This window comes from Stegostoma tigrinum, chromosome 17, assembly GCF_030684315.1.
Source record: "Stegostoma tigrinum isolate sSteTig4 chromosome 17, sSteTig4.hap1, whole genome shotgun sequence".
Lineage (NCBI taxonomy): Eukaryota > Metazoa > Chordata > Chondrichthyes > Orectolobiformes > Stegostomatidae > Stegostoma > Stegostoma tigrinum.
In genome coordinates, this window is record NC_081370.1 from 9,857,217 (window position 1) to 9,878,578 (window position 21,362).

At 41.6% G+C, this 21,362-nt stretch overlaps 1 protein-coding gene across 1 annotated transcript in view; it reads left to right on the forward strand.

Moving 5' to 3' along the window:
• Positions 1 to 21,362, forward strand: part of LOC125459470 (mucin-6-like) — a 224,983-nt gene that overhangs the window by 48,378 nt on the left and 155,243 nt on the right. The window contains exon 11 of the mRNA XM_048545971.2: positions 10,094 to 10,231. Coding sequence (XP_048401928.2) covers positions 10,094 to 10,231 — 138 coding nt within the window. The remainder of the gene's footprint in view (positions 1 to 10,093; positions 10,232 to 21,362) is intronic.

Sequence of the window (21,362 nt, forward strand, 5' to 3'; positions counted from 1 at the left end):
AGGCATATTATCAATAATGAAATCAAGGCTTATGAGGAAAATGTTGGAAAGTGGAGTTAAAGATTATTAAATCACCCATGAACTCACTGAATGGTGGAACTGACTCAACAAGCTCAACAAACTATTCCTGCTCCTATGTCTTATTATCTTATGGTCACCTACCCACATTACCGTTATTAGACCAGACTGTCCTCCTGACCCACCTGCTACTTCACTTGCCTCAAACACCCAACTATGTCACCCGCTGGCACTCTCTCCACCTGCCACTTTATCACTATTAATTTATCTCATATACCCTACCCTCTTATTCACCCTACCCAGTTGCTTCACTCACCCTCTCCTTTTTACCTTCCCTACCTCCTAGCATACTTACCTTCATTTTGTAGCTTTTCGAAGAAGCTTTGGGACATGTAAACTACTAAATATGGCAACCAGTGATGCATAAAGGGAGTATGGCTTCTGTGCTTCTCCTTTAGAGAATCCCAGCTCTGAGTTGGTTCAAAACTGTCCTGCATCGGAAGATTGCTCAAATAAATGATAGAAAGGTAAGTCTGCATATTTTGTGGCTGTTCAGGGTCAGAAATAGGCTTGAAACCTATTGTTTTATTTGGTTTTATGAGTTGCATTGAGAATTTTTGAGGGATTTTCACCATGAGGCCTAGATTCCTCTCTATTTTACCAAAGCATCTCATTAAGCATCCACGTAGGGTGTAAGCTAAATGCTGCTTTATTTGGGAGTAGTGATGTGTGGCAGTATCAGAAAGAAGTGATATATAACACATTTGTAAAAGTGATGTTTAGTTGTATTATGTGTGATGTGTAGCCTGGCCTAAGAAAAGTGATTTGTCACTCGTTGCAGGACATTGATGTGTAGCTCCATCGAAGAAGTGAAGTGGAACCCTATCAGGGGGGAGTAATATATAATTCTATCAGCAAGGAGTATGTGTAACTTTATTTGAAATTCATGATATGTATCCTTTGTTACCTTTGACCTGACCCCCTCAAAATATATTACAAAGGTAACCTAGAGCCTTACCTTTCTTATTCTAAAGATAAATGTCAAGTGCTGTGTTCAGAAGCAGTTCGATTGTTCAAACTACTTAATGTTTAGCAAAACACAATTTATTCAAACACTGCAGTTAAAATTCAACAAAAGAAAGAGGAATTTGGATTATCTTAATTCTGTTGGAAAATTTAACAGAATAATAGATTATTTTACTAGTAACAGTAACTGTTCCAGTATACTAACATCCCATAAATGCAAAAGGTAAATTCAGAATGCAGATTTTGCCTCACAAGCAATCCGGCAGGCGAGGAAGGAAACCCCCACTTTTGGCTATAATCAAGAGAACATAGAACAGTACAGCACAGTATAGGCCTTTCTGCCCATGATGTTGTGCCAAACTTTCACCCTAAACCTAAGGTCTATCGAAACTCCACCCCGACCTTATACTATCATTCATACGCCTATCTAATAGCCGCTTAATTGCCCCGAATGGGGCCAACTCCACTACCTTTTCCGGCAATGCATTCCACGCCCCTACTACTCAGAGTAAAGAACCTACCTCAGACGTCTCCCCTATATCTACCTCCACTCACCTTAAAACTCTCGTATTAGCTACCTCCACTCGAGGAAAAAGCCTCTGGCTGTACACTCTATCTATATGTCTGATAATTTTTTTTTTCACCTGTATTAAGTCACCTCACATTCTTCGTCGTTCTAAAGAGAAAAGCCCTAGCTCTCTCAACCTTTCCTCATAAGACCTTCCCTCTATTCCAGGCAACATCTTGCTAAGTGTCCTCTGCACCTTTTCCATCGCTTCCACATCTTTCCTGTAATGAGGCGATCAGAACTGAACACAATACTCCAGATGTGGCCAAACCAGGCTTTTGTATAGCTGGAGCATAACTTCACGGCTCTTGAACTCTGTCCATCTATTAATGAAAGCTAACACACCATACGTCTTCTTAACAACTCTACCCACCTGGGTGGCAGCTTTCAGGGAACTGTGGACGTGAACCCCAAGACCTCTATTCTCCTCCACCCTGCCGAGAATCTTTCCGATAACCTGTATTCTGCTTTCAAGTTTGTCCTTCCAAAACGAATCACCTCACACTTTTCAAGGTTAAACTCCATCTGCCACTTCCCAGCCCAACTCTGCATCCTACCAATGTCCCTTTGTAACCTAGAACAGCCCTCCGCACTATCCACAACTCGACCCACCTGCGTATCGTCGGCGAACTAATTAATCGACCCTTCCACTCCTACCTTCAAATCATTTACAAAAATCACAAAAAGAAGAGGACCCAGAAGAGATCATTGTGGTACACCACTTGTAACTGAGCACCAAGTTGAATATTTTCCATCCACTACCACCCTTTGTCTTCTAAGCGTCAGCCAAATCTGAATCCAATCTGCCACATTTCAACCTATCCCATGCCTCCTTGTTTTCTGCATGAGCCTACCATGGGGAGCCTTATCAAACGCCTTACTTAAATCTATGTATGTTTGATATTTGCCGCTCTCCAGTCTTCTGGCGCAATATCTCTGGACAGTGTGGATGAAAAGATCATCACCGAAGATCCTGCAGTCTCTTCCGTCGCTTCCCATAGAATCTTTGGTTAAATCTAAGCAGGCCCAGGGGACTTATCTATCTTCAGCTTCCTCAAAATTCCTAGTACAATTTCCTTACTAACGTCCATCTCCTCTGGCCTACCAGCCTGTTACACACTGTCCTTGCCTGCAACTAGATCCCCCTCAGTTGTGAATACTGAAGAAAAGCATTCATTAAGGATCTTTCCTATCTCTTTAGGTTCCGTACACAAGTTCCCTTTACAATCCTTGATCGGCCCTATCCTTTCTCTGGTCATTCTCTTATTCGTCACGTATGTGTAAAAAGCTTGGGTCTTTCCTTGATCCTATCTGCCAAGGTTTTCTCATGCACCTTTATAGCTCTCCTAAGCCCTTTCTTCAGCTCTTTCCTGGCTAACTTGTATCCCAGTAGAGCCTTTTCCGATCCTTGTTTCCGAAACCATATATAAGCATCCTTCTTCCTCTTGATTAGTCGTTCACCGTCTCTCAAGAACCAAGGCTCCCTCACTCGACCGCATCTTCCCTGCGTGCTAGGGACAAACATATTGAGCACATACAGTATGCTTTCCTTAAACAACCTCCACATTTCTATAGTGCTCTTCCCTGACAGCATCTGTTCCCATTTTATGTTACCCAGTTTTTGCATAACAAAATTATAATTACTCTTGCCCCAGTTCTCAACCTTACCCTGCTATATGTACCAATCCTTTTCCATGACTATTGTAAAAGTAACAGAATTATGATCGCTACTGCCAAAATGCTCTCCTACCAACAGGTCTAACACTTGGCCCGGTTTATTGCCAAGCACCAAATCCAAAGTGGCCCCTTCTCGTGTTGGTCTATCTACATACTGTGCCAGGAGTCCTTGCTGAACGCACTGGACAAAATCCGTTCCATCTAAACTATTACAAATAAAAAGTTTCCATTCAATATTTGGAAATTTGAAATCACCCAAGGCTTCTGCACATTTCCAGTATCTGCCTCCCAATCCGCTTCTCCACTTCTCTGTAACTATTAGGTGGTCTGTAAAAAAACCCCAACAAAGTGACTGCTCCTTTCTTGTTCCTGACCTCAACCCAAACTGACTCTGTAGGTATATCATTCTCGAACTGCTTTTCAATAGCTGCTATACTCGCCCTGACTATCAATGCCACCCCCGTCGCCTCTTTTACCACCCTCCCTATTTCTTTTAAAGCATCTAAATCTCGGAACTTTCAACAGCCATTCCTGTCACTGAGTTAAGGTGTAGAGCTGGATGAATACAGCAGGCCAAGGAGCATCATAGAAGCAGGAAAGCTGACATTTCAGGCCTAGAAACCAAAACATCTAGGCCCGAAACGTCGGCTTTCCTGCTCTTCTGATGCTGCTTGGCCTGCTGTGTTCAAAAGCTCTACACTTTGTTATCTCAGATTCTCAAGCATCTGCAGTTCCTACTGTCTCTGTCCCTGAGTTACCCAAATTTCTGTAATGGCCACAACATTTTAGTTCCAAGTACTGACCTATGCTGTAAGTTCATCCGCCTTATTTTGGATACTTCTAGCATTGAAGTATACTCACCTCAAACCATCTCCATGTCCACAATTATGCTCCATCAACTGCATTTCTTTATTAACAACCTCACTCCCTGCTGTGTCTGTTGGAAGGCTGAATACCTCATCCTCTCAATTTTATGATCTGGCTCCACCCCCTGCCAATCTAGTTTAAACCATCCCTTGTCGCTTGAGGAAACCTCCCTCCCAGGATACTTGTGTCCTTCTGGTACAGGTGCAACCTGTCCTTCTTGTGTAGGTCCTACCTTCCCCAGAATATGCTCCAATTATCCACATAATTGAAACCCTCCCTGCTGTTAGTCACTAACTGTCCCCATTAACAACTATTCACCCTCCCAGCCTGATCGTTGGCAAAGCCTTAGTTGGTCCAACTGTGTTTCTTTCTCTTTCGGCTCTATCCTAACATTTACACGCTACCCCACCCACCTTCCTATTTTCTACATATAAACTGACGTTTTCCCAGGCACCATCAGTTTGGAGGAGGGGTCATCGGACCCGAAACGTTAACTCTGTTTTCTCCTTCACAGATGCTGTTGGACCTGCTGAGCTTTTCTGCAAACTTTGTTTTTGCTTCTGATTTACAGCATCCGCAGTTCTTTTGGTTTTTAAAATGTTTTTGTATTTTGGTTTGAGTTTTCCTTGCTGCCAAATGACCTCATACCGGTAATTCATATGCTACCCGTAACACCTCCTTTCTATAACCCATCGAGAATACAACCTAATGAACTTCAGCTCATTTCCTGTCTGCCTGAATATGTGATGGTCTCCATTTCCTCAAGACTGTTTTTAAGATAGTAACAATCTTGGATACACTCAGATTCTTCCTCTGTATATGTTTTTTGACACAATTACTTTAGTTGTTCATCTTACTTTTGTAATTCAGTTAACTTCTCTGAACTAAAAATATTCACTTTGTCCTCCACCTACTGTTGTGTTTTTTCTCAATCATTTGATCAAACATAGTCTCTGATAATTGTACTTCAACTTCCTTATCTTTATTCTTTAACTTCTCCTTCTGCTTCAACATTTAGCTTTGTGACCTTGTTATTCACACAGACAGGAAAAATCCCAGGATATACTTCCTGTGATACCTCAATTGCCTGATTTTCCACTGGCTTTTCAACTAAAGTAGGCATCACTCCCCACTGTGATACAGGCTGTATTATTACCAAGGATAGATTGATTTCTGGAACTGAGAATTCCTCTATTATTCCTACCACCACTTTTCACCAGACTCTCCAATCTCACTTTATATAATGGAACACTGCTGTTCTCACTATGAATTCCACATAATACACCTTTTTGAGGCAATATTCCCCCTGAGTTACATATCTCCTCATCTCTCTCCATCAAAGATTGACTTGCTCCTTTACATCTTAAAATTTTTAGTTCTTTTCTACCTACACCTCCTGCCATATATGAGGAATCCTTCCTGTTGCAGTTAAATTGTTTAAGAAGATTTGGTACTTGCTTCTCAACCAAACACTGACTAAGTTGCACCTCCTGTAGCTTTTCAACTTCCACTGTTTTTTCCTTTTCCACTTCAACAAAACTCACTGGCCTATTCTGTTTTCCACATCCATCTTCCCAGTGCTTCTTCTAAAGCACCAACACTGCAACTTGATGTGGCCCACTTTATTATAGTGAAAATACCTGAGCTTTTTTTACTTCTGTTCCTCCCTCATGCGTTTCCTTTTTAACCCTGTAGTAAACTATCTTTACTAACTTTCGGGAGATCTTGACTACCTGAGGATTTCTCTTTTCTACAATTACTAACCCTCCCGGATTGAAATTGATATCGGAAGCCAAGCTTTGTTCTAAGAACCAACTCATAATCATTGGCCATTTGCACTCCTAATCTTGCAGTTTTAACTCTCTGCTCCTCCACTTGAGTTCTCACTACCTCAGAACTTTTGAACTCCTCCAAAATGATCGTCTCTGTACAGGCATCATTTACATTAGAAAGATGGAGGTTGAGGGGGGACCTGATTGAGGCCTACAAAATCATGAGAGGTATACACAGGGTGAATAGCAAGAAGCTTTTTCCCGGAGTGGGGGACTCAATTACTAGGGGTCATGATTTCAAGGTGAGAGGGGAAAACTTTAAGGGAGATATGCATGGAAAGTTCTTTATGCAGATGGTGGTGGGTGGCTGGAACGCGTTGGTAGAGGTTGTAGAGGCGGGCACGATAGCGTCATTTAAGATGTATCTAGACAGATACATGAATGGGCAGGGAGCAGACGGATACAGATCCTTGGGAAATAGGTGACAGATTTAGATAGAAGATCTGGATCGGCGCAGGCTTGGAGGGCCAAAGGGCCTGTTCTTGTGCTGTAAGTTTCTTTGTTCTTTGTATCATATGTTTGATCTATTTTCAGTGCCCTTATCAAAATTACTCTGTTTGATCCTTTCAAACTCAATGTACTTTTGAGCAGCGTCCCTCCTTAGATTTCTGAAATGCTATTGTAGGCTTCTGCTACTAGCTCATATGCACTTATAATGGCATTTCTCCTCATTATACTCTCCATATACCTCCACTGATAGTGATGCAAATACCTTACTAGCTCTACCTGCTAATGTTGTTCACATCAACAGTACCCACATGGACGTGGGCCATTTTATTTGTTTACCCACTTTCTCAAATAAAATGAAAAGGTTTCTATGTGCTTCTGGTCAAACTCAAGCAACACTTGAGCACATTTAAACAGATCCTTACCAGGCCTTTGGTTACAATGAGTTTGCTCGTCATTGCTATCCTCCTCACTAAGCATACCTTCTACCTTCACTTCTGCATTTTTAAGTCAACCATCCTGTATCATTGCTAATTTTTGAAGTTCAAACTCTCTCGCTGTGTCCCTTCTGTCTCTTTCTCCCGTTCTTCTGCTCAGGCTATCCTTTCCTTTCCTTTTTCTTCTGCTCGGGATATTCTTTCCTTTTTCCTCTACTTGCAATCATGGTTCAAACTGTTTCATTTCCTTTTCTTTTTCTTTTTGTACTGCCAGGGTTATTCTTTCCATTTAACTCAAACTACTTGATCTGCAATTGAATTTTAGCCATTTCTAAAGATTCCGCTGGCATTCCTGGCATTGTAATTGCCACAACTGTCTCCCCTTTCCTCACAGACACAGGCAACCTCAACTCCAACTTGTTTGCCAATTCTAAAAACCTTGCCTTGCTCACTTTCTGTAAAACTCCCAAAATGGCATCCTCCACTCCCAGGAAACTCTTAGTGGCTGGAAGAGCCATTACTACGCAAGGCACACCTCGTTTGAACCTGCCGAATTGAACACTCAAAATAAATACACAAGCACTTACCATTCGCTGCCTTTGAGCTCAGTAATCCCAAACTCATTCTGAAATTAGAGATTTTAACCCTGACAAAAGTCTGCACTTTGTTATGGACCAGACCAGACCCCCTTAAAACATATTATGAATGTAGCCTAGGTACTAACTTTTCTTATTTTAAAGATAAATGTCAAATGCTGTATTCTAGATGCATTTCGATTGGCCAAACTACTCAATGTTAAAAACACAATTTATTCAAATACTATAGTCAAAATACAACAAAAGAAAGCAGAATAATAGATTATTTTACCAGTAAACAGTAACTGTTCCAATATAGTAACATCCCCATACACACAAGCTTGGCAAAAGGAAATTTCAGAAAGCAAATTCATCTCACATGCAATTCTGCAGCAAAGGAAGAGGACCCCAGCTTTTGGCTATAATCAAAAGAGAGAAAAATAGCTTCCACTTCTTCAAGATCCCAACAGCAGCTACTGAAAGTTAACTAAAAATCCTGGATCTGGGAGAACTTGACCACACCTACTCTATTGTTCCAGCTTTTTAAAAAATTCCAAGACTTCGCATGTTGTTTAGCGTCTCAATTGCTTGGCTGTTATGTCCCCCATCTTTCTGACTGTGAAAGAAACAAGAACAAAACATGCCTCTTTAAAACCTCAGGGATAATGGGAAGTGCAGATGCTGGAGAATCCGAGATAACAAAGTGTGGACCTGGATGAACACAACAGGCCAAGCAGCATCTTAGGAGTTGTGCAGCTAAGATGCTGCTTGGCCTGCTGTGTTCATCCAGCTCAACACTTTGTTATCTTAAAACCACAGCATCATCATGCCCTGTCATAAAAGAGTGGTGCATAGCACCATTGGAATATCTGACTTATTTTATTCATTCATGAGTTGTGGGACTTGCTGGCTTAGGTCCATATTTATTGCCCATCCCTAGATGCCCTTGAGAAGGTGATGGTGAACTGCCTTCTTAAACTGCTGCGTTCCATTTCATGTAGGTACATCCATAACTATATTAGGGTTTTAGGATTTTGATCTTGCAATGTTGAAGGATTGGCAATGTGTCCAAGTCAGGATGGTGAATGGAATGAAAGGGAGCTTGCAGGTGTTGCGTGCAACTTCTGTTTTGTCCTTCTCGATGGTAGTGGTCATGAATTGGAGAGTGCCATCTAAGGAGCCTTGGTGTATTTCTACAGTGCATCTTATAGATAATGTTGCTGCTGAGTGTCAGTGATGGTTGAGGGATTGAATATTTATAGATGCTACTGTGTTCTGTATGATGGAAAGTTTCTTGTGCTTTTCTTGAGCTGCCCTTATCTCGGCAAGTGAGAAATAATGTACCTTGTAAATGGTACACTTACACTGAGGAGTCAGAGGTGAGTTACTTGATGCAGGCTTCCTAGCCTCTGACCTACTCTTGTAGCCACTGTTTAAATGGCTTGTCCAGTTGAGTTTTTGGTCAGTGGTGACCCCAGGATTTTAATAATGTGATAGTGAATGCTGTTGAATATCAATGGGTGATAACTAGATTGTGGCTTATTAGAGATGGTCACTGTCTAGCATTTGTGTGGCATGAATGTCACTTGCCACTTTTTAGCCCAAGTCTGGGTATTCTTCAGTTTTTGCTGCATGTCTAATCTCATTGAGAAGAGGTGACTTGTGAACTTATTGTAAAGCAGTGATGCATAGCTCTATCCAAGACTGTTATTTTACCCATGTACATATAATTTTACATTCTAAAATATGATTATGCGAAACTCTTCTTGTATTGAGAGCTTCCAATGTTCTTTTTCTATAATAGAACATTGGTGCAGGACTAGGCCATTTGGCTGTTTGAGCCTACACCATCATTCAGTGATGGCTGATCATGCAATCTCAGTATCCCATTCCACCCTTTGATCCCTTTAGCCACAAGGACCACATCCAGATCCCTCTTGAACATATCTAATGCACTGTCCCCAACAGCTTTCTGTGGTGGAGAATTCCACAGGTTTACAACTCTGAATGAAAAAATTCTTCCTCACCTCATCGCATCCTGAATGGCTTACCTGTTATTCTTAGACTGTGACCCCTGTTCTGGATTTTTTCAGCATTGACAAAATTCTTCCCGCATCTAGCCTGGCCAGCCCCATCAAGATTTTACATGTTTCTATGAGATAACCCCTCATTCTTCTAAATTCTAACAAATAAAAGCCCACTCGACACAGTCTTTCCTCATATGTCAGTCCGGCCTCCCGGGAATCAGTCTGGTGAACCTTTGCTGCACTCCCTTTACTGTTTTTGTTTTTAGAGATACAGTAACATTTTAACTCTTTTGCAAAAGAAGTGTACATAGAGAAATACGACATTAGTGTATTAAGAGATTGCTTGTGAACTTCACTGCTTGGAATTTCTCCCCTTTTATACCACACTTGCGTATGTTTATCCCTCAAGCCTTTACAGTTCAGCTGATTTTTAAATGGTTAGAGACAATCGAGTGTATTCATATCACCAGGCTCCTTGTGTATTTTACCAGTGTGTTTCCTTTGTCACCACTCCTGTCTAAAGATTAACCCATTGTTATTGGAAAACTAATGTCCTTTCTTTTGTTAATTTTCTCATCTGACAATAGTAATGGATTTTAATGATCTGTATTGCTTTCAGTGGGTATTAAGATTGAGAGAAAGTCTACCACCTGGGTTCAAATGTCTACCAGATTTGGCCTGAAGATGCAGATCTACTTCACTCCAGTTTTCCAAGTGTATATTACTGTACAGATGAAATTTTTTGACACCACTGACGGTAAGATATATATTATTATCTCTGAACAATATTAGTGCTTGGACAAACAAAATCAAATTAGACTTTTTAAATATGAAAGAAACCTTCAGGTTTGAAATCACTGCTCACTTGTCTCCTCTCTTACAATGTCTCAATCTGTAGGGTAAGGGGTTAGCCACTTTAGTCAGCAACAGAAAAGATTCTAGTAGTTTGAAATCTAATATCAACTTTGCTGGAAACAGTGGATTAATGCTAATTGTACAACGTAATTGAAAAACCTTGCCTCATTAACTACCTACCCCATCCTATGTTGCCCCTTTTGACTAATGCTGATTCACTGTTACTGCTTGCCATAGCCAGAAGAACTTGCCGCTCACTAGACATGCTAGAATAGACCAACATTCTTGTAGCCAGTGCTATCCTTAAATCCCAGCCAAACATTTGGCTGAGCATTGGCATTCTGGAATTGCCCTTCACTGATAAGAAAATGAGACAGCAGCTACAAACACATGTTGCTCACAGTTCATAGCTGGCATGGCTGACACTTCCTGGCACATGCAGCCATTCCTTGCTGCTGTTGCAGTCAAACCACTAGGCCCACAAGCCTGCCTTTCCATAGCCAAGCCCATCAACCACTCTATGTTACTGCTAATTTATCCCCAAAGCCCACTGCAGAACAGTGTCCTGTCATTATCAAGAGAAGGACTACCACAGACAGGCAAGCACTCAGAGAATTCCAGAGATGTGCTTTTATTTACCGTCACCGAAAGTGAAAGCAAATAAAACTAATAGAAGCTACAGCTTGCAAATGAAACATTAGCATGTTGACCAATCACTGCTTTACAGTCGACAATTGCTGTATTCAGCTGTCATCTGTTGGAACCAGGTATCAGTCATGTTTCATGTGGCTTGTAGCATCTGATGCTGCTGATGCTGTCATGCACAAGGAAACTTTGTCCTCCTCAATGTCCTTATTCTCCTCCAGGGAAGACTATTCCTGTTCCCCCAGTTCCTCAGCAACCAGCAAATTACCTAATTCCCTACTTCATTTGTGCAAAGCACACAACATGAGAATGATGTGGTACTCTCTGAACAGAGTGCATTGCAGCTCCCTCTCCCCAGACTGGTCCAGACAGCGGAACTACATCTCCAGCAACCACATTGTCTATTCTACCATGGCCCCAGTCAAAGTATGGGCAGCATTATGACTGCACTCTTTATCACTGACAGAGTTGTTCAATGGTGTCGTGATCCATGGCCACATGTCCCGTGGATGACACGTATTCCATGGTCTTGTCCCCCATTAACCAGCCTTGTAAGGCATCCCAGCCCTGAAACTCAACAGGTAGATGAGCTTGCACCGAGCTGTAGGATTTGTGGCAGCATAACAGGGTCACTGGCACACACATTCAGGAAGTGGAACCAGTGACCACAGATAACATGAACATTAATGGAATGGAAACCCATTCCGTTGATGAACTCTGCCGTGTTTGTGATGTGCATGATATGCCATGTGTGTACAGCCTGTGGCACCTATGGGAAGCAATGTGTATGTCTGGATCCTGCTGCCTGGCAGCAGCACCGATGTCTTGGAGAAATGTACTAAACGTGTGTGACGCAGAGGGCATTGGTCATTCTCCTGATGCATCTGTGGTTGCATTACTAAAATACTCCACACAAGTCCCTTATCTTTCCATGGGTGGAGGCAGATGCATAGAAGTTCAATACAACTGTCACCTTCATAGCCACTAGGAGGGAATGGCCTCTTCAATTCTGCAGATCTCAGGCCCTGATCCAGCAATTGGAACAGTCCTGTCACAGTATCCTGTGACAAACAGAGCCCATACCTCACTCAACCAGAAGCAATGGATTCAGAGGTAAAAGACTTGGGCTCTCCTATGACCCAAACCACCCTGAAGGACCATGCAGCTGCTACCTTTGCCTGGGGTGAGTTCTTCTCAGCTTCTGTGTCTGCTTGCTGCTTCTCCTGGTCTTGCTGTCATACCTGGTGACCTTGGCATTTTTAGCAATGTGACCAATATCATACTTGAGGCTGTATCTGTGACTCCTGTTGGCAGGAGCCTATGTTAGCAACATAAGGAACAAAACAGATTCTTAGTTTAGAGAAAAGTCAGTGCTAGCATACTGCAGATAACACCTACTCATATTCCTCCAAGCAATGAGATATACAGTGCCCAGACTACAGAGACCATGTTTGGAGTCCTCATGGCTCTTTGGGAGAGCCACCAACGTAATGGAGACCTTGCACGAACTTAGTGAACAGCACATATCAGTGTATCGGGATTATTCCATGTAGTTTGAGCCTTTCACATCCCAGTCTCACATTAACTATTCCAGTCTCACATTAACTATGGATGTTATAATTGCATGCATTTATAATGTTGTTATAATTATACTGTACTCTATCACTATACTGTCAGTGCAGGTGTAGAAGGGATTGATTCCATGTTCCACAGCCCACTTGGAAATGGAATATATACAGTATTGGTTGCAGCCAATATCTGCCCCTTCTAAAGTTTGTTGCAATTAAATCCGCTCCATTTAGATTTCGATGTTCAATTTGCAAGGGTCAATAACATGGTGGACATTACCTTTGACCAGCCTTTGAACCTCAAATTCCTTCAGATTGTATGCATTCCACTTGCTCAAAGATTTCATTGCAAGTGAAATGTGGCTGTATTTTGTACGTGCATGATTAATGCTTTTGCCCCTTCAATGTCCTCCCATCCAGCAGAGTTGAAGCCTGCATTTGTGCCCATCAAACTGACACTGCCTTCACTGAACCTGGGCATTGTTCCAGTAAGTTTTCATTTGCAATTAGCATCATGTGTACAGTAACTGACAGCAGCAAACACAGCCTGCAGTGGACACTGTCAGCACTGGCCTCCACTTGATCACAAGTTAGCCCCTCCAAGGCCTCCTTTTACTTTGCTGTACCCGGACAATCTATTTACACTGGTCTCACCATGTCTAAATCCATCACATAGAGTTACAACTTTACTCTTTGCCTCTTGAGCCCCACCATGAAAGTTTAGTGGTCCAGGGTGCTCCAACCGTGGAGGTCATAGAGATGATTCACTGCCAATGGCACTCCTTCCATAGCCTTCCATTTCCTCCCATTCTGTATCATTTATCCCCGGTCCACAGCTTAACTTACTCATGTCACCATTTTTGCCCCCACCTCAAGTCTTGCTTCTGCCAACCTTGAATGCTCTGCCATCTCATTGTTGTAGAACACCTCTTTCCCTCCCAGCCCCATTTTCTTCTCTCCACCGGTCAGTGTATGGACCTCCAGATTGGGCTGCTGTCCAGCATCATGACTGATTTTCAAGGATAGCTCCAAGAAAGGAGTGACCAAATTACTCACCACTGACCTTTCAACTCAACCAACTCATGGTACAGAGGTCTCTTAGGTCCTTATGATGGCCTACAGTACTGATTTTAGGCCACTCCTTGGACAACATTCCCTGATTGTGACTACCGCAAATGGACAATTGATCACAGCCAAGCCCCCTTCACTGTGTGCAGATTCCATCCTTGACTGTAGGTACTAAGATCGAGTTGAGTGATGGCAGCTCTCAGACTTGATAGAGCACTACTGCCACTTTCTTGAAGTATGGTTATTTAATTTAAAAATCAGGCAGTGTGTTTGCCACACATGCAACTAGCACTATCAATGATCTAATTCTATCTACACTTTAATTTCATTGATTATGCTCCATTTAGCCACACTCAAGGTGAATCATTTCCTTTTCCATTTGATGCTGTGTCACTTTTTCCCTGTTATTATTCTTTTATTCTAAGTATGGGCTCCATTAATTGCCATTATAACTAATTCAGGAGAAACCCATATTGTTGAGAAGAACCAAATAAAAGAGGCATTTTTTACAACAGCTTTAAAAGAGACAAACAAACGTTATTACTCTGGTAGTTTCGAGCTTTGCCAAATTTTGGTTGTTTAGACATCCTTACAATGAAGTGCAAACAGTTTTCTCAAATGTAACTTGCGAGACTATACTCAACTTTTCTTCTTGCAAAATTATTCCATATTCAACATTGACAACAAGAGACTCATTTTTCTTTTTGTGTACAGCCTCCGCCGTTTTGTTGGACTCACAGATTTCATTTGTGGTCAACTAATTTCTTCTTGAACAATCTATCCCATTTTATTCTGATACAAAGTGAAACCACTTAGTCTGTTTTCATTGGCTCTAGTGTTAAATTAAAATTTGAAGATTTAAATTTATTTATCCTTGAAACTTCAATTGAATTGCTATTATGTGCTTGAACTAGCAATTTGTGATTTTATCAATTCCAATTTCAGAAACAATTACTTTCAGGTTTGGTGGTTTTAAACAGCACTCCTGCACGGGGTTTCCAGTGATTGTAGTCAGTTCAGGATTCTCCTGATTTCACAGACTTTGTCTTGCATTACTTCCAGCTGTCTTGCTGCGTTCTTGAAATTGGCTCAAAAACAAAGAAACAAAATCCACTGGGGTTGGAGAAGACGTCTAATGGGTTATTTATATCGACACAACACATCTTACCACACAGAAGTTGTGTGAGATTTAAAGCTGTCATCAAGAAGTTGGTCTCAAAAGGGGCAGGACCCAAGTCACCTGGCAATGCCATATCAAACTTTTACATACTCAGTTCAAATAATCTTTCGATAATCTCAGACTGGCATTTTAAAGCTCTATTGCTTTCAGGAAAACATTTTATAGATCTTTCACCTTCAAAAGAGTGTATCGACAAAACATTTCTCATTCTAAATTCTGACTTGCAATTGAATTTCTTTGAAAAAGGTTTGTCTATGTTTTGAAATCAAGCTTAACTTTTTTTTTTCACAACATCTTTCCCATGACAATTTCAAACAAAAATACTTGTTAAACTATCCACTGAAATAGAATTTCAATGTTTTGAACCTATGATGCTTTAGGACTACTCCCTGTTTTAGTACTGATTTCAACAAAAGGTTAGGAATGTTGTCATTTTACTGTCACGGGACAGCTCTGTGAATGCAATCCAGTTTTCATAGAGGGCTTCTTTAACTTCACTGGGGGAAAAGAACTTGATGATCTCTTCCTTAACTGTGCCTAAGAGTCCTACTCCTCTACCCACACTTTTGTACTCCTGGATGATATTACGCACTGGCTTTGGAAAAGTTGAGGAAACATTATTTAATCCGTTCTCAAGGCTACCTGCCTTGTCTTGCAAGATGGCAGCCCAGCTGCTGTCTGTTGACAGATTTCTGTCTGGCATGTTTTGATGTTTGCTGTATGCATGGAGAAGCCCATCTCGTCAACAGTCCTAACATCCGCATCCAGCTTGGATAGCTGCAATGCTGGAGGTCTGCAGAAAAATTTAAAAATTCAAAGCTGTTGAGGAAAAATCCTTCTGTATCTGCTATTATATGAAAAACGAAACGGTATCCCTTGATCCTATTTCAATCAGAACAGGTTAACTAGTCAAAATATCTCTGTTCAATACAAATTATATATATATATAGAATATATAAAATTCTCCGAGCTGATGCAAATAGTTTATTGCTGGTCTGAAGGAATGGGGTAATGGCTCTTGGATGAAATTTAGTCAACACCCGTCCTTCCTCCTAGATAGAGATAAGGACTATGGTGCCATACTTCCTTTCTAAACAAAGGAAAAGTCTACCTTCTTTGTTAGATTTTACCTTCTTCAAAGTCTTTAACATTAGTTTTTTCAGATTCTAACAGAGGGAATGCCTATTCCAAAACTCCAATTTTCCCTATTTTTTTCAGAGCACCAATTCACACCAACAAACATTTAGGATTAGCAATTCTTGTTACCTGGAATTAAAGATTGCTAAATAACAATAATATTCAGAAGTTCACTTTGGCCAGTAAATGAAATTCCAAACTCTCTAATTCAATCATAAACCATTTACCACCTACGGAGGACTCTTTCCTTGAACAAAATACAGGAAAGGAAAGAGGAAATAAGTTATGCCATTTAACTTAGTGTATTTTCTTCAGTTGGTTTCATATGTCTGCAACCAGTTCCAAGAGGTAAATATTTACCGAGGGCTTAAGAAACTAATTCCATATAAGCACTGTGTAGTAGAGACTTAACGCAACTGCTGATAGTTCCTCTTGAGCTCCAGGGGGGAAAACACACAGATAACATAAGACAGTATTTGGCAGTCAATGAACAAAAACACAAATGGGCCAAATCACAAAGTGTTAACAGTTAGTTCAAATACTATGAATACAGGAGGAATTCATATCCAGACAGAATCAAGCACAAAAGCTGTTCTCTTTCCTACAACTTGTGAACGTTTTTTTTTCCTTTACTTGTACTAAGAATGAAATATCTAAATAATTTTACATCCAATGGTTTACATTCCAGAACCAGCAGTATGAAAAGCAAAGATTTATTACCTTTTATTCAGCAGTTATATTAGGTTATCTTCCTTCAGACACCCACTATCAGAGGTCTGTCTCTCTGGACTTGTAGCTGTCATGCTTAGTTAATTTTTAACTGTCCAAAATGTCATGACTAGAACATAGAACATGGAACATTACAGTGCAGTACAGGCCCTTCAGCTCTCGATTTTGCACCAACCTGTGAAACCAATCTGAAGCCCGTCTAACCTACACTATTCCATTGTAATCCATATGTTTATCCAATGACTATTTGAAATGCCCTTAATGTTGGCGAATCTACTACTGTTGCAGGCAGGGCATTTCCATGCCCTTACTACTCTCTGAGTAAAGAACCTACCTCTGACATCTGTCCTATATCTATCATCCCTCAATTTAAAACTATGCCCCCTTGTGCTAGCCATTACCATCCGAGAAAAAAATGCTCTCACTGTCCACCCTATCTAATCCTCTGATCATCTTGTATGTCTCTATTAAGTTACCTCTTAACCTTCTTCTCTCTAATGAAAACAGCCTCAAGTCCTTCAGCCTTTCCTCGTAAGACCTTCCCTCCATACCAGGCATCATCCTGGTAAATCTCCTTTGCACCCTTTCCAATGCTTCCACATCCTTCCAACAATGCGGCGACCAGAATTGTACACAATACTCCAAGTGCGGCCTCACCAGAGTTTTCTACAGCTGCAACATGACCTCATGGCTCCGAAACTCAATCCCTCTACCAATAAAACCTAACACACCATACGCCTTCCTCACAACCATATCAACCTGGGTGGAAATTTTCAGGGATCTATGCGCATGGACACCGAGATCTCCGAGATGCTCATCCACACTACCAAGAATCTTACCATTAGCCCAGTACTCTGTATTCCTGTTACTCCTCCCAAAGTGAATCAACTCACACTTTTCCGCATTAAACTCTACTTGCCTCCTCTCAACCCATCTCTGCAGCTTATCTATGTCCCTCTGTAACCTGCAACATCCTTCCACACTGTTCACAACTCCATCGTCCCTCGTGTCATCCACAAATTTACTAACCCATCCTTCTATGCCCTCATCCGGGTCATTTATAAAAATGACAAATAGCAGTGGCCCCAAAACAGATCCTTGCGGTACACCACTTGTAAGTGAACTCCAGGATGAACATTTCTTATCAACCACCATCCTCTGCCTTCTCACAGCTAGCCAATTCTGATCTAAACTGCTAAATCACCCTCAATCCCATGCCTCCGTATTTTCTGCAATAGCCTATGGTGGGAAACCTTATCAAACGCTTTACTGAAATTCACATACACCACATCAGCCACTTTACCCTGATCTACCTGTTTGGTCACCTTCTCAAAGAATTCAATAGGGTTTGTGAGGCACGACCTACGCTTCACAAAACCATGTTGACTATCCCTAATCAAATTATTCCTTTCTGGATGATTATAAATCCTGTCTCTTATAATCCTTGCCAATACTTTACCCACAACCAAAGTAAGGCTCGCTGGTCTATAATTACCAGGGTTGTTTCTACTCCCCTTCTTGAACACGGTGACAACATTTTCTGTCCTCCAGTCTTCTGGCACTATTCCTGTAGACAATGACGACATAAAGATAAAAGCCAAAGGCTCTGCATTCTCATCCCGAGCTTCCCAGAGATTCCTAGGATAAATTCCACCTGGCCCAGGGGACTTATCTATTTTCCAGAATTGCTAACACCGCCTCCTTATGAACCTCAATCCCATCAAGTGTAATAGCCTGTATCTCAGTATTCTGTTTGACAACATTGTCTTTTTCCTGTGTGAATACTGACGAAAAATACTCATTTAGTGCCTCTCCTATCTCTTCAGACTCCACGCACAACCTCCCACTCGAGTCATTCTTTTATTCCTGACATACCTATAGAAAGCTTTAGGGTTTTCGTTCATTCCACCTGCCAAAGACTTATTATGTCCCCTCCTGGCTCTTCTTGGCTCTCTCTTTAGGTCCTTCCTAACTAACTTGTAACTCTCACGTGCCCTAACTGAGTCTTCATGCCTCATCTTTATATAAGCCTCCTTCTTCCTCTTGACAAGCGATTCAACTTCTTTAGTAAACCACGGTTCCCTCGCTTGACGACTTCCTCCCTGCCTGACAGGTGCATACATATAGAGGACACGCAGTAGCTGTTGCTTGAACAAAGCTCCACATTTCAGTTGTGCCCAGCCTCTGCAGTTTCCTTCACCATCCTATACATCCTAAATCTTGCCTAATCGCCTCATAATTGCCTTTCTCTCAGCTATAGCTCTTGCCCTGTGGTATATACCTACCCCTTTCCATCGCTAAAGTAAACGTAACTGAATTGTGGTCACTATCACTGAAGTGCTCACCTACCTCCAATTCCAACACCTGGCCTGGTTCATTACCCAGTACCAAATCCAATGTGGCCTTGTCTCTTGTTGGCCTATTTACATTCTATGTCAGGAAACCCTCCTGCACACATTGGAGAAAAACTGACCCATCTAAAGTACTCGAACTGTAGTGTTTCCAGTCAATATTTGGAAAGTTAAAGTCCCCCATAACAACCGCCCTGTTACTTTTGCTCCTATCCAGAATCATCTTTGCAATCCTTTCCTCTACATCTCTGGAACTTTTCAGAGGCCTGTAGAAAATTCCCAACAGGGTGCCCTCCTTTCCTGTTTCTAACATCAACTCATACTACTTCAGTAGACGAGTCCTCATCAAACATCCTTTCTGCCATCACAATACTGTCCTTGACTAACAATGCCACACCTCCACCTCTTTTACCACCTTCCCTGATCTTACTGAAACACCTAAACCCCGGAACCTGCAGCAACCATTCCAGTCCCTGGTCTATGGATGCCCTGAAGCTTTGCATAAATAATTCACTTTCTACTACCATTTGGTAGAGCATGGACTGATGGAATGACAGAATTAATTCACACAACTCACAATCTGCTTGCAGTGTTAATGTAGCTTATTGTAGATGTCCCTCGCTCTCAGTCAGCTAAAGCTAATAGTGAGCAGGCTTTTATCAGATTCATCTTCCAAGTTTCCCCCACTTGCTATGCTGGATGATGATCAACTGGCACAACCTCTGCAGCTCTGCTACAGTCAATGTAGCAGTCAATGTACCATTTTTCTCCTTTTATTCTTGCACCTGTTGAGACAACATACAGAGGCTGGTCAGCAAAATCCACTCTTTGGGTAACACCCTCGATTTGCTTAGCAAACTTAAGTTGCACCTGACAGTCTTTCTTGGCATGGAGTAGCTCCTTGGGATTTTGCTATAAGTCATCCCAAAACTGTGGGGCCCCAACCCTGGATATAAAATGTTTCCTCAACCATGGTATCCTTCTTCCTCTTGAATATTTTCTCTGATCTTGCTCACAGTGCCAGTCAAAGTCATTGAGTAATACAACATGGAAACAGGCCCTTTGGCCCAAACTGGTCCACGTTGCCTATGGTGCCCAGTCAGCTGGTTCCAATTGCCTGCATTTGGCCCATATCCTTCTGAGCCTTTCTCATTCATGTACCCATCCAAACGTTTTTTAATTGTTGCAATTGTACTTGCCGCAACCACTTTCTCCAGCAGCCCACTCCAGAGATGCACCACTCTCTGTATGAAGAAGTTGTCCCTCAGGCCCTTCTTAAATCTATCCCCTCTCACATTAAACCTAAGTCCTAGTTTTCCCTTCCCCTTCACTGGGAAAAAGACTATATGCATTCATCCTATCTATGCCCCTCATGATTTTATACATGTCAATAAGGTCACCTCTCATTCTCCTACATTCCAAGGAATAAAGTCGTATCTTGGCCAACCTCTCCCTTTAATTCAGGCCTACTAGTCTGGCAACATTCTCAAATCAACTTTGCATACTTTTCAGTTTAACTATGTCTTTCCTATAACAGTGTGATCAAAACTGTACACAATATTACAAGTGTGGCCTCACCAACAACTTATACAACTGTAACATAACATCTCAACTCCTATACTCAAAGCTTGATGAAGGCCAGCATTCTCAATGATTTCTTCACCGGCCTGCCTACCTGTGACTCTGCTTTCAATAAACAATGCACTTATACTCCTATGTCCCCGTGTTCCACAACACTTATCAGGACCTTACCATTAATTGTGTAAGTCCTACCTTAGTTTGACTTTACAAAGTGCAACACCTCACACTTACCTGTATTGAATTAACTCAGGGGTAGGCAATGGCCTAGTGATCTTATCGCTAGACTGTTAATTCAGAAACCCAGCTCATGTTCTGGGGACCCGTGTTTGAATCCCACCATGGCAGATGGTGGAATTTGAATTTAATAATTAGAAAAAAATCATCTGCAATTAAGAATCTACTGATCACCATGAAATCATTGCTGATTGTTGGAAAAACCTTTCACTAAGGCCCTTCAGGGAAGGAAATCTGCCACCCTCTCTCCAGACCCACAGCAATGTTTTTGACTCTCAGTTGCCCCCTGAATTGGCCTAGCAAGCCATTCGGTTGTACAAATCGCTACAAAGTCTCAAAGAAATGAAACCGGACAGATCACCTGATATCAACCTCGGCACCGAAAAAGACAACGGCAGAAACAACCCTGTCGAACCTGCTATCATCTGGGGGTTACTGTCTCACAGGTTAGTTAAGCAACAGCCTGACATTGTCATAGTCACAGAATCATACCTTACAGACAATGTCCCAGACGCCACCATCACCATCCTTGGATACTTC